Source organism: Entelurus aequoreus, linkage group LG20 (assembly GCF_033978785.1).
Source record: "Entelurus aequoreus isolate RoL-2023_Sb linkage group LG20, RoL_Eaeq_v1.1, whole genome shotgun sequence".
Classification (NCBI taxonomy): domain Eukaryota; kingdom Metazoa; phylum Chordata; class Actinopteri; order Syngnathiformes; family Syngnathidae; genus Entelurus; species Entelurus aequoreus.
The window spans coordinates 27,060,687-27,072,701 of NC_084750.1; the positions used below are offsets into that span (position 1 = coordinate 27,060,687).

Here is a 12,015-nt window from a genome sequence, read left to right on the forward strand (position 1 = left end):
TATATATATTATATATATATATATATATATATATATATATATATATATATATATATATATATATATACTGTATATATATATATAATATATATATATATATATATATATATATATATATATATATATATATATATTAGATATATATATATATTAGATATATATAGCGCACTTTCCGCGCGCACGATGATGTCACGTTATCGATGAGAAAATGCATTTTTAGACAATATGATTTTCCTGAGCGGCTAGGAGACACCGTGAGTAGCAAGCGGTACAAAGTGGATAAGAAAAGACAAAACATTAATTTTTTATTTTTTTTATTTTTATTTTTTTTATTTTTTTATACTTGGGACTTCCCGCCGGCCTGATTTTGGACGCTGGCGGGCCGGATCCGTAGTTTGGGGACCCCTGATATAGAGATTTACTGTGAGCGTTACATAAAAAATAAAAATAATAATTTGACTTATTTTTAATATGTTAATGACGGAGACCCTTTATGGTCCCCGGGAGTCCTAAAGGTAAAAAAAAAAAAAATCCATATATTTTGTTATGGTTTGAAAATTAAAAATATCAAAACGGCCCCCGCGTGCTTTAATTTGTCCGTGTGTGGCCCTCAGTGGAAAAAGTTTGGACACCCCTGGTGTATATACATGATTAATGCGATTCATCACATGAGTTAACAACCCTAATGTTGATGCATTTATTGGAAATGAATGTTCTTCTAGATCTCTGCAGGATTCAACTGACCTTTATGACTAAGTAAAGAAGTTTGATGTATCACTTTCAAATATTGATGAAAAAAAATTGCTTTTATGAAGTCATATACACATTAGTACACTTTTCATGTCATGTGGTACAAGTCCTGTCAAATTATGAAAATGTTATTTTACCAGGGACATTTAATAAACTCTGCAAAATAAATGGAAATGCAAAATGTTTAATTTGAAACTTGTCAAGTAACAAATAAACAATTAAAGAGTATATTATACATTTGTTAAATATGTAAAAAAAAATTATTTTGTCACTGTCAAGTAGGGATGTATACCAAGTACTGATATTGTTTGGTACCGGTTCCCGGTTGGGTCGGTCTAAGACAGGGGTGTCCAAAGTGTGGCCCGGGGGCCATTTGCGGCCCGCAGGTAATTTTTTAACGGCACCATGGCACATTCTAAAAATACCATGAAAAAAAACAAAAAAACATAAAAAGTGGTATAAAAGAGCAAACAGGTGAAATGTAACAAGAAAATGTTGCCTTATTTACTCTAATAACACAAAGCTGCCATGCAGGCTGTTTTTTCTTTAAAAAATAATAATGAATCAAAATCAATGTCATTATGAATTATTGACCTATTCAAGGCTCCATTTACTTCACATTAAATATTCCACTTTGAGATATTTTGGGGGGAAAATGTTGCATATTTTTTGGTTGCCATTTAAAAAACAAAGTTTTTTAAAGAAGGGCCTAAAACGAACAAACAAAAAACATACAACAATAAAACTTATAATTGACGGATAGATCTGAAGTTGATCTTGAGACTATTGTGGTAAAAGTTAAAAAAAAATGTGGATTTATTTTTTTAAACTTTACTGAGCAGTACCCTTTTGGATCCCCAATAATTTTAGTGGGACTTTTTTGTTTTTTAAGTGTCATTGCTCAAAAAAATAATGAATTAAAATCAATGTTGTTATGAGTTATTGACCTTATTAAGACTCCAATTATTATATAATCTCAAATATTCCACCTAAAAATTTTATTGGGGAAAAATATTGCATATTTTGTGTTTTTTTCCATAAAAAAAAACACGGTTTTCCTTGACAAAAATGGCATACAACTTAAATCTTTAAAAGCGCTATATTGACAGATAGACCTAATGTTGATCTAGAGATTTAAACCTTGAATAATTATAATAATAATAATACTAAATAATGACACATTTTTAATATTTTTTTTGACCAAAACCTTTTGGATCAAGTCTGAGGGGAGGCCTAAATGTATCTTTTTTATACATATATTGTATTGGTTTTTAAAATAAAAAATATCAAAATGGCCCCCGCTTGTTTTGATTTTTCAGTGTGCGGCCCTCAGTGGAAAAAGTTTGGACACCCCTGGTCTAAGACAACCGTTAAAAATTCTGGACAAATGATACAGCTATCAGTATTTTAAATTTTTTTTGCTATCCAGCTGATTGTCATAATTATGACACGTGCTCGCTGTCACATTCAGACAAGGGCGATTATATGATAGTGACCAATGATAGTGATCAATGATGGTGATACATTTCAAGTTGATCACGGTGATCAGCTGTGAGCATCTTTGAACTCGATCAAAAATGGCGGGAAAAGCCAATCAGAGTCGACTTTTTACCGCCTCACTACTGGTTACAAAATACATTGACACAAACAGAATAATAGATATGAATACATAATTAGGGACCGAGTCCCTTTGGGACAGAGGACCCTATTGCATTTCTAGCGTTTTATTATTATACCGCCGCCTCTTTGAGCTGTAATTTGACCCCCTTAACATGCTTCAAAACTCACAAAATTGGACACACACATCAGGACTGGCGAAAACCAAACCCCAAAACCCAAAATTGTGCTCTAGCCCCCCCTAGGAAGAAAACACAGACAAAACTGCCTGTAACTCCCAGTAGGAATGTCGTAGAGACATGAAACAAAAACCTCTCACTTAGACCTATATTTCATACACTGACTACCCCCCAGCAAAAATCAACAGGAAGTTTGCAATTCCCCTTTCAAAACAATAGTTGTGTAAAAACAGTCACCTTTTTTTAAACATTATCTCCTCTGAGCGCGTTTGTCGCGTCGGCTTCAAATTAGCACAGGAGAAAGACTGAACCCTTCTGATTAAAAGTTGATGAAAGAGTTTTAATTACTGCTCCGGTTTGGATTTTATGAGCCCTCAAAGTTGGTTCCGTCCATCGCTGCTTGCAGCTTTAATAATATATTTGATTTGTAAAAGCACTTTACATTGAACAAACAATCTCAAAGTGCTATAGTGCATTTAAAAAACAAAAACAAAGCTAGAACAACAAATAGCTGCCCCCAACGAGTAAGATAAATAGTCAAATAAAATAAAAACTAGGACAGCCTAATAGCTAGAACTAGCACATGAATTTAACAAAAGGCTTTTTTAAAAAAAGATGGGTTTTCAAACCATTTTTAAAAGCATCCCCAGTCTGTGGTGCCCTCAGGTGGTCAGGGAGAGCTTTCCACAGACTGGGAGCGGCGGAGCAGAAAGCCCGGTCTCCCATGGTTCGGAGCTTTGTCCTCGGAGGTTAGCCTGTCCGGAGCGGAGGTGTCGTGTGGAGGATTTGGGGGTGAGCAGTTCCAAGGAGGCACTGGTGAGTTAGTAGGGAGACTTTCTACTCAATCCTGAGTGGAACAGGACGCCAGTGAAGGGATTTGAGAACCGATGTGATGTGGTCGTGTTGACTGAACTTGACTGAAAAACGCGCAGCTGAGGACAGCAAAGTGAATGTTTGCACTATTGCCCAACCCTAGGATCTGATAATCATTTTAAGACCAATCACAAATCAGGACGCAAGTTTGTACCTGCCTGCCACACCATTTTAAGTGGTAAACCACGTTATTTAGGTGGCCAGCCACACCATTTTATGTTGTCCGCCACGTCATTTTATGATTTTCATCACACTATTTATGTGGCCTGCCACACCATTTTAAGTGGTAAACCACGTTATTTAGGTGGCCAGCCACACCATTTTATGTGGTCCACCACATTTTCCTGAGGGAACTCTCCCGAAGGAATCAATAAAGTACTATCTATCTATCTATCTATTTATTATGTGGCCTGCCACATCATTTTAAGTGGTCAACCACATTATTTAGGTAGCCAGCCACACCATTTTATGTTGTCCGCCACACCATTTTATGTTGTCCACCACCTATTTATGTGGTCAACCACATTATTTATGTGGCCAGCCACACCATTTTATGTGGTCTACCACTAATTTATGTGGCCAGCCACACTATTGTATGTTGACCAACACATTATTTATGTGGCCTGCCACACCATTTTATGTGGTCCACCACATTATTTATGTGGCCAGCCACACCATTGTATGTTGACCAACACATTATTTATGTGGCCTGCCACACCATTTTATGTGGTCTACCACATTAATTACGTGGCCTGCCACTTCATTTTATGTGGGCTACAACGTTAATTATGTGGCCAGCCACATAATTTTATGTTGTCCACCACACTATTTATGTGGCCTGCCACATCATTTTAAGTGGTCAACCATGTTATTTAGGTGGCCAGCCACACCATTTTATGTTGTCCGCCACGTCATTTTATGATTTTCACCACACTATTTATGTGGCCTGCCACACCATTTTAAGTGGTAAACCACGTTATTTAGGTGGCCAGCCACACCATTTTATGTGGTCCACCACAATAATTATGTGGCCTGCCACATCATTTTAAGTGGTCAACCACATTATTTAGGTGGCCAGCCACACCATTTTATGTTGTCCGCCACACCATTTTATGTCGTCCACCACACTATTTATGTGGTCAACCACATTATTTAGGTGGCCAGCCACGCCATTTTACGTGGTCTACCACATTAATTATGTGGCCAGCCACACCATTGTATGTTGACCAACACATTATTTATGTGGCCTGCCACACCATTTTATGTGGTCCACCACATTATTTATGTGGCCAGCCACACCATTGTATGTTGACCAACACATTATTTACGTGGCCTGCCACACCATTTTATGTGGTCCACCACATTATTTATGTGGCCAGCCACATCATTTTATGTGGTCTTACGTCTACCACGTCAATTGTGTTGCCAACCACTTCATTTTATGTTGTCCGCCACACCATTTTATGTTGTCCACCACATTATTTACATGGCCTGCCACATCATTTTAAGTGGTCAACCATGTTATTTAGGTGGCCTGCCACGCCATTTTATGTGGTCTACCACATTAATTATGTGGCCAGCCACACCATTTTATGTTGTCCACCACACTATTTACGTGGCCTGCCACATCCATTTTATGTGGTCCACCACATTAATTAGGTGGCCAGCCACACCATTTTATGTGGTCTACACATTAATTACGTGGCCTGCCACTTCATTTTATGTGGGCTACAACGTTAATTATGTGGCCAGCCACACCATTTTATGTTGTCCACCACACTATTTATGTGGCCTGCCACATCATTTTAAGTGGTCAACCATGTTATTTAGGTGGCCAGCCACACCATTTTATGTTGTCCGCCACGTCATTTTATGATTTTCACCACACTATTTATGTGGCCTGCCACACCATTTTAAGTGGTAAACCACGTTATTTAGGTGGCCAGCCACACCATTTTATGTGGTCCACCACATTATTTATGTGGCCAGCCACACCATTTTATGTTGTCCGCCACACCATTTTATGTCGTCCACCACACTATTTATGTGGTCAACCACATTATTTAGGTGGCCAGCCACGCCATTTTATGTGGTCTACCACATTAATTATGTGGCCAGCCACACCATTGTATGTTGACCAACACATTATTTATGTGGCCTGCCACACCATTTTATGTGGTCCACCACATTATTTATGTGGCCAGCCACACCATTTTATGTGGTCTTACGTCTACCACATCAATTGTGTTGCCAGCCACTTCATTTTATGTTGTCCGCCACACCATTTTATGTTGTCCACCACATTATTTATGTGGCCTGCCACATCATTTTAAGTGGTCAACCATGTTATTTAGGTGGCCTGCCACGCCATTTTATGTGGTCTACCACGTTAATTATGTGGCCAGCCACATCATTTTATGTTGTCCACCACACTTTTTATGTGGCCTGCCACATCATTTTAATTCCTCCCCGAACACAAACGCAAAGTGGTTTGGGAGGAATTCAAATCCATGCTGGAGTTGGGGGTAATAGAGGAATCCCACAGTGCGTGGTACAGCCCCATCGTTCTGGTAGGGAAGAAGGATGGGTCTGTGCGGTTCTGTGTGGATTACCGCAAGGTAAATGAGGTGTCACGTTTTGATGCCTACCCAAGCCCCGGTTCAACGAGCTCCAAACACGTCTCTCCTCCCGGCTGCTGCTTATACAGAGTGACAGGTGATTAGAAAACAAGGCCCAGGTGGGCCATATATGCACCTGTCGCTGACTTCGAGGCTGGTCCTGGCACACCCCGCCTCGCTGCAGGCCCGCAAGCCACGCCCCCCTCCACAATGATATATACACATTTAGCTGCTGTACAGAATGTGTGTGTGGGTCCCTTTTTTTCAGGAACACTAATACCAAAAGTCACAATGTCCGATAGAGTTCTAAAAACGTTATGACAGACCACTTGAGAAAAACGGAATGGAATTTTACAGTATTTTACTGAATGGGACACCCAAAATGTACATCAAAATAAAGAAAGCGGGATTTACATTATTAACTATGAACAATAAAACACTGAATATTAACAACATATGAACATCGCTCCTCTTTTACTTCTCAGTCCAGCTCCTGGATAGTTGTGTATCTTTTACAATCAAGCGAAACACAACAAAAATGTAACAAACAGCAAAATATGAATGCGAAGTGTAATAAACACCAACAATATGATATATTATCACTTTTATGCAAAAATGTGTTGTAAAAATTTGCTTCCGCATCTGCTCCTGACACATCCAAGGCTGTTCGTCGCAATGGAAGGATTGAGTCGGGCTGTGGGATCACGATTTCTGAACTGAATCGCAAGATGGATCACATCATGGAAATAGCTTGTTGAAAGGGAAAAATTGGATATGAGAGCCAACATGGACGAATAGAACAGACAAGCCATTGTAATGTCTGCTCTCGGAAAAACAAAAATCCTAATCAACGATTTGACTCCCTCGAATGGCCTTGACGCTGCAACAACAGGAGCAGGCTGTTCTGAAAACATCCCGGAGGACTCTCAAAGATGGACGCTTCTGACCTCCCTCCCTCCTCAACGACACCTGGATGTCGAACTTTGCTTGCATTGTTTATGTGTGCTATGGCAAATGAGGTTTTTTCCCTTGGACTCAGTCTGGACCCCCTCCCGAGGGTCCAGCCTTTGACTGATATTTTTTACTCTTCCCCCCTTTCCCAATACCACCTTTTTCCCCACCTTTTTTAAGGTGCGCCGTAAGTGGCCGATCCGTTGGCGGTCCTGTTCTTGTCTCCCTGTAACGTATGTCTGCTCTTAGTGGGACTGTGCCGAAAATGTAATTTCAGTTCTTATATGTCTTGTTCATGTTAAAGAATGGACAATAATAAAGCATCCTGATCCATGGCTGCTCTGAAAACAAACCCCGCCCACTCTGCTTTGTTCCTCGTCTGAGCTTCTGTGACGTAGATCAGTGGTCCCCAACCTTTTTGTAGCTGGGGACCGGTCAACGCTTGAAAATTTGTCCCACGGAAAACTTTTTTTTTTTTTTTTTTTTCATAAAGAAATACAATCATGTGTGCTTACGGACTGTATCCCTGCAGACTGTATTGATCTATATTGATATATAATGTATATATTGTGTTTTTTATGTTGATTTAATTAAAAAAAAAAAAAAAAAAACATTTTTATTTTATTTCTTGCGCGGCCCGGTACCAATCGGTCTGACGTAGATTACCGTAAGAACTCCTATAACACTCAAAAGGGCAGATTTCAACCATTGAAATAATTTCTGTAGTTCAAGATTACCGGTCATTTAAAAACAGCACTGCACATCGTAATGGCGGCTACAGTTTTGATGTTAAAGGTCTAAAAAAAATTATGAAGAACGTCCTGTAAATATTATTGGCCGAATGTGGCCTGCGGGCCGTATTTTGCCCAGATCTGCTGTAACCTATAGTGTCCATAGTGTCAAATAAGAACCATTCTGCAAATGATCCACATGCAAAAAGTAAAGACATAACGTGTTCTAAAAAAAAAAGAATACAAAACTAGATAAGAATATTTTCAGAGAAGGAAAATGCAAAATTAGATCAAAGTGTGCAAAGAAAAAAACTAAGTTAAAGTTTATGATTTGTTCTGTCAAAAAGAAAATCTTAAGAAACCTTTAGCACAATTTTGGCCCGCCGTGTATTAGAATGCAACGCATACACTACCGTTCAAAAATTTGGGGTCACCCAAACAATTTTGTAGAATAACCTTCATTTCTAAGAACAAGAATAGACTGTTGAGTTTCAGATGAAAGTTCTCTTTTTCTGGCCATTTTGAGCGTTTAATTGACCCCACAAATGTGATGCTCCAGAAACTCAATCTGCTCAAAGGAAGGTCAGTTTTGTAGCTTCTGTAATGAGCTAAACTATTTTCAGATGTGTGAACATGATTGCACAAGGGTTTTCTAATCATCAATTAGCCTTCTGAGCCAATGAGCAAACACATTGTACCATTAGAACACTGGAGTGATAGTTTCTGGAAATGGGCCTCTATACACCTATGTAGATATTGCACCAAAAACCAGACATTTGCAGCTAGAATAGTCATTTACCACATTAGCAATGTATAGAGTGTATTTCTTTAAAGTTAAGACTAGTTTAAAGTTATCTTCATTGAAAAGTACAGTGCTTTTCCTTCAAAAATAAGGACATTTCAATGTGACCCCAAACTTTTGAACGGTAGTGTACTTCATCAACAGCGATACAGGTTACACTGAGGGTAGCCGAATAAAAAACTTTAACACTGTTAGAAATATACGCCACACTGTGAATCCACACCAAACCAGAACCCTTTGCAGCACTAACTCTTCCGGGACGCTACAAGGTGTGTGTGTGTGTGGGTGGGGGGGGGAGGTTTGGTGGTAGCGGGGGTGTATTTTGTAGCGTCCTGGAAGAGTTAGTGCTGCAAAGGATTCCGGGTATTTGTTCTGTTGTGTTTACGTTGTGTTACGGTGCGGATGTTCTCCCGAAAAGTGTTTGTCATTCTTGTTTGGTGTGGATTCACAGTGTGGCGTATATTTCTAACAGTGTTAAAGTTTTTTATACTGTCACCCTCAGTGTAACCTGTATCGCTGTTGATGAAGCATGTGTTGCATTCGCTCGTGTGTGCGTACAGAGGCCGCACATATCTTGTGACTGAGTCTGAACGATGTTAGAATGGATGAAAAGCGGACGTGACGATAGCTCGTAGAGTACGTCAAAGGTTAATTTGTTCAACCTTGGCCCGCGGCTTTGTTCCGTTTTAAATTTTGGCCCACTCTGTATTTGAGTTTGACACCCCTGCTTTAGCATATCAAATACGAATACATATATTCAGTATATCCAGCATAATATTCCTGTCATCACTGATAGTCAGTCAGCTTGTGCAGCCAAATAAAATGTGTATTTGGAAATTATAGCTAATGCTTTTAAAAGTAAATAAACACTTGAAAAATGTTGCAATAGTTGTTGTTGTGGTTTAAGTGTTTTGTTGAGGTTACTTTTTATGTATGAAATGATGCGTGTCAGAAAGTAGTAATGAGTCGTAGAGGATCTTTGAAGTGAATGACGAGACGCATCTTTGAAGTGAACAAGTCGCCCCCCGATTGTTTGGTGATTGGTCCAAAAGTGTGGTGCCGTATGACACGCAGCACAATAGTATTTAAGGGCTTACTGTACACACGCAGTACAGTAAACACACGGACATGAGGGAGAAGAGAAGTTTGCTATATAATTCGAGACTATACTGCAAAGGTGGGGGAACAAAAGCCGTTTGGAATGCAAATTTTAGCTAAAAACTGTTAAGCATAATCTTATGATGTTATTATTGTTGATATTAAGATAATATTTTACATGAGTTGTCTATTATTTCCTTCTATGTGAGATTATTCTGTATTTGTGCAGTTCCTTGATGTCTTTGAAAACAAGTGCTATGTTTCTTCCTGACTTTAATTTAACTTAATTTGTTACTGCTATATTAATTTTAACTTAATCTACATTGACAGGGAATACATATTTAACAGTTTGAACTAATTAAACATTATTTCAATTGAAACATTTATTTAACGTTATTTCTATGAAAACATTTATTTTAACTTGATGAATGTACACTTTATATTTAATGTATAGTTAGTTAGAGCTCATTTGACTTAATTTTTATTTAAATATTTATTTTTAATTAACGTAAATCTTACAGTTAAACAGTTATTATTAGTTTGAGTTAGTCCGAGTAATTTAAATATTCATTTTAACTTCTTGTACATTTTACAGTTACAATTAAAGCTCATTTAACTAATTTTCAATTGTTAATTCATTTTAAATTAAAATACGTTTTACGGTTACAGTTTGAGCTAATTTATTTAAGAAGATTGTTTTTGTTTTATTTTTTTCTATCTTAAAAAAAGTGCTCTAGGGTTAGGAGCACATAGTAGTTCATTTTCCGTACAGTAAGAGAACCAAATGCCAAAACATTAAAGCAGCATTATTCATTTTTAAAATGAAACAAAAATACAGTTAATTGCCCAGTAAATATGATTCTAAAATACAGAAAAACTGGTGCATGTGAAGATCACATTTTGCAGAGTACATTAAAATATATAAAATCAACATACAGTAATATAACCTACGCAGAAAATGTCAATAATGCATCTCATGAATAGTGGATTATTTACATTTTTAGACTATGCAAAGGGAAAATAAAAACAAGGGTAACACTTTAGTATGGGGAACACATTCACCATTAATTAGTAGCTTATTAACATGCAAATTAGTAACATATTGGCTCTTAATCAGCCATTATTAAGTACTTATTAATGACTTATTGGCCTTATTATACAACAAGTAAAAAAAAAAAGTACCAATGATAGTTTTTGTCCTCTGCATTTGACCCATCCCCTTGTTCAGCCCCTGGGAGGTGAGTGGAGCAGTGAGCAGCAGCAGTGACCACGCCCGGGAATCATTTTTGGTAATTTAACCCCCAATTCCAACCCTTGATGCTGAGTGCCAAGCAGGGAGGTAATGGGTCCCATTTTTATAGTCTTTGGTATGACTCAGGGCGGACACTCTAACCACTAGGCCACTGAGTAGGTTAGTAAGCTAATTCAACTAAAAGTATTCCCTCAATAACCTCAGAATTATTGCTTATTAGTAACCCTAACCCTTATATGTAAAATAAGTCTTTGTTACTTCAATAAGCAACTAATTAATGGTGAATATGTTCCCCATACTACAGTGTTACCAAAACAAGATGTTCAGTATATTTATATTTTCTCCAAATAGATATGTTCATAAGTAGAAACGAATAATAATGAACATGTTATTTCTCAGATTTTTTTTTTTTTAAATCCCAAAATGTGCCTGATGACATTCTTCTGGTTTCTCTGGTTAAGTAACATTGTGAAATTATTTTTGATGATATGGAAATAAGTTGTAAACTATCAGGCAGGGTTTTCTTTTGAAAGCAAACAAAAAACTGTATTTTGTTTGTCACTTCTTGTCTCCCTCACTTTAATGTTTACAAGTAGGGAACTTGTACTGAACCGAAGCCAAAATATATGTATATACACAGTAAAAAAAAATTCTGTAAAAAAATGGTCATCTACTGGCAGCTACGGCTGCCAAACGAAAACCATAAAATTAAAGTAAAACATTGTAAACCAAATAATGATCAAAAACATTATATTTACAGAAATTTTCATGAAACGTTTTGCGGAAAAATACCGTAATTTTACAGATTTTTACAAAATTATTTAGATCAACCACCTTTAATAAAGTGACGATGCAAACAGTTCTGCAGAAAAATACCTTTATTCTACAGAGTTTTTCCAAATTATTACGATCAAACACCTTTAATGAAGTGACAATGCTGGCAGTTCCACAGAAAAATACCATTATTTTACAGATTTTTTTCTGAATTGTTAAGATCAACCACCTTTAAAGGCCTACTGAAATGATTTTTTTTTATTTAAACGGGGATAGCAGATCCATTCTATGTGTCAAACTTGATCATTTCGCAATATTGCCATATTTTTGCTGAAAGGATTTAGTAGAGAACATCGACGATAAAGTTTTG

At 37.3% G+C, this 12,015-nt stretch overlaps 1 protein-coding gene across 1 annotated transcript in view; it reads left to right on the forward strand.

Moving 5' to 3' along the window:
* The window catches only part of LOC133635726 (hemicentin-2-like), a 75,773-nt gene that overhangs the window by 34,740 nt on the left and 29,018 nt on the right, over window positions 1-12,015 (forward strand). The window contains exon 13 of the mRNA XM_062028974.1: window positions 9,612-9,698. Within this exon, the coding sequence (XP_061884958.1) occupies window positions 9,612-9,698 (87 nt within the window). The remainder of the gene's footprint in view (window positions 1-9,611; window positions 9,699-12,015) is intronic.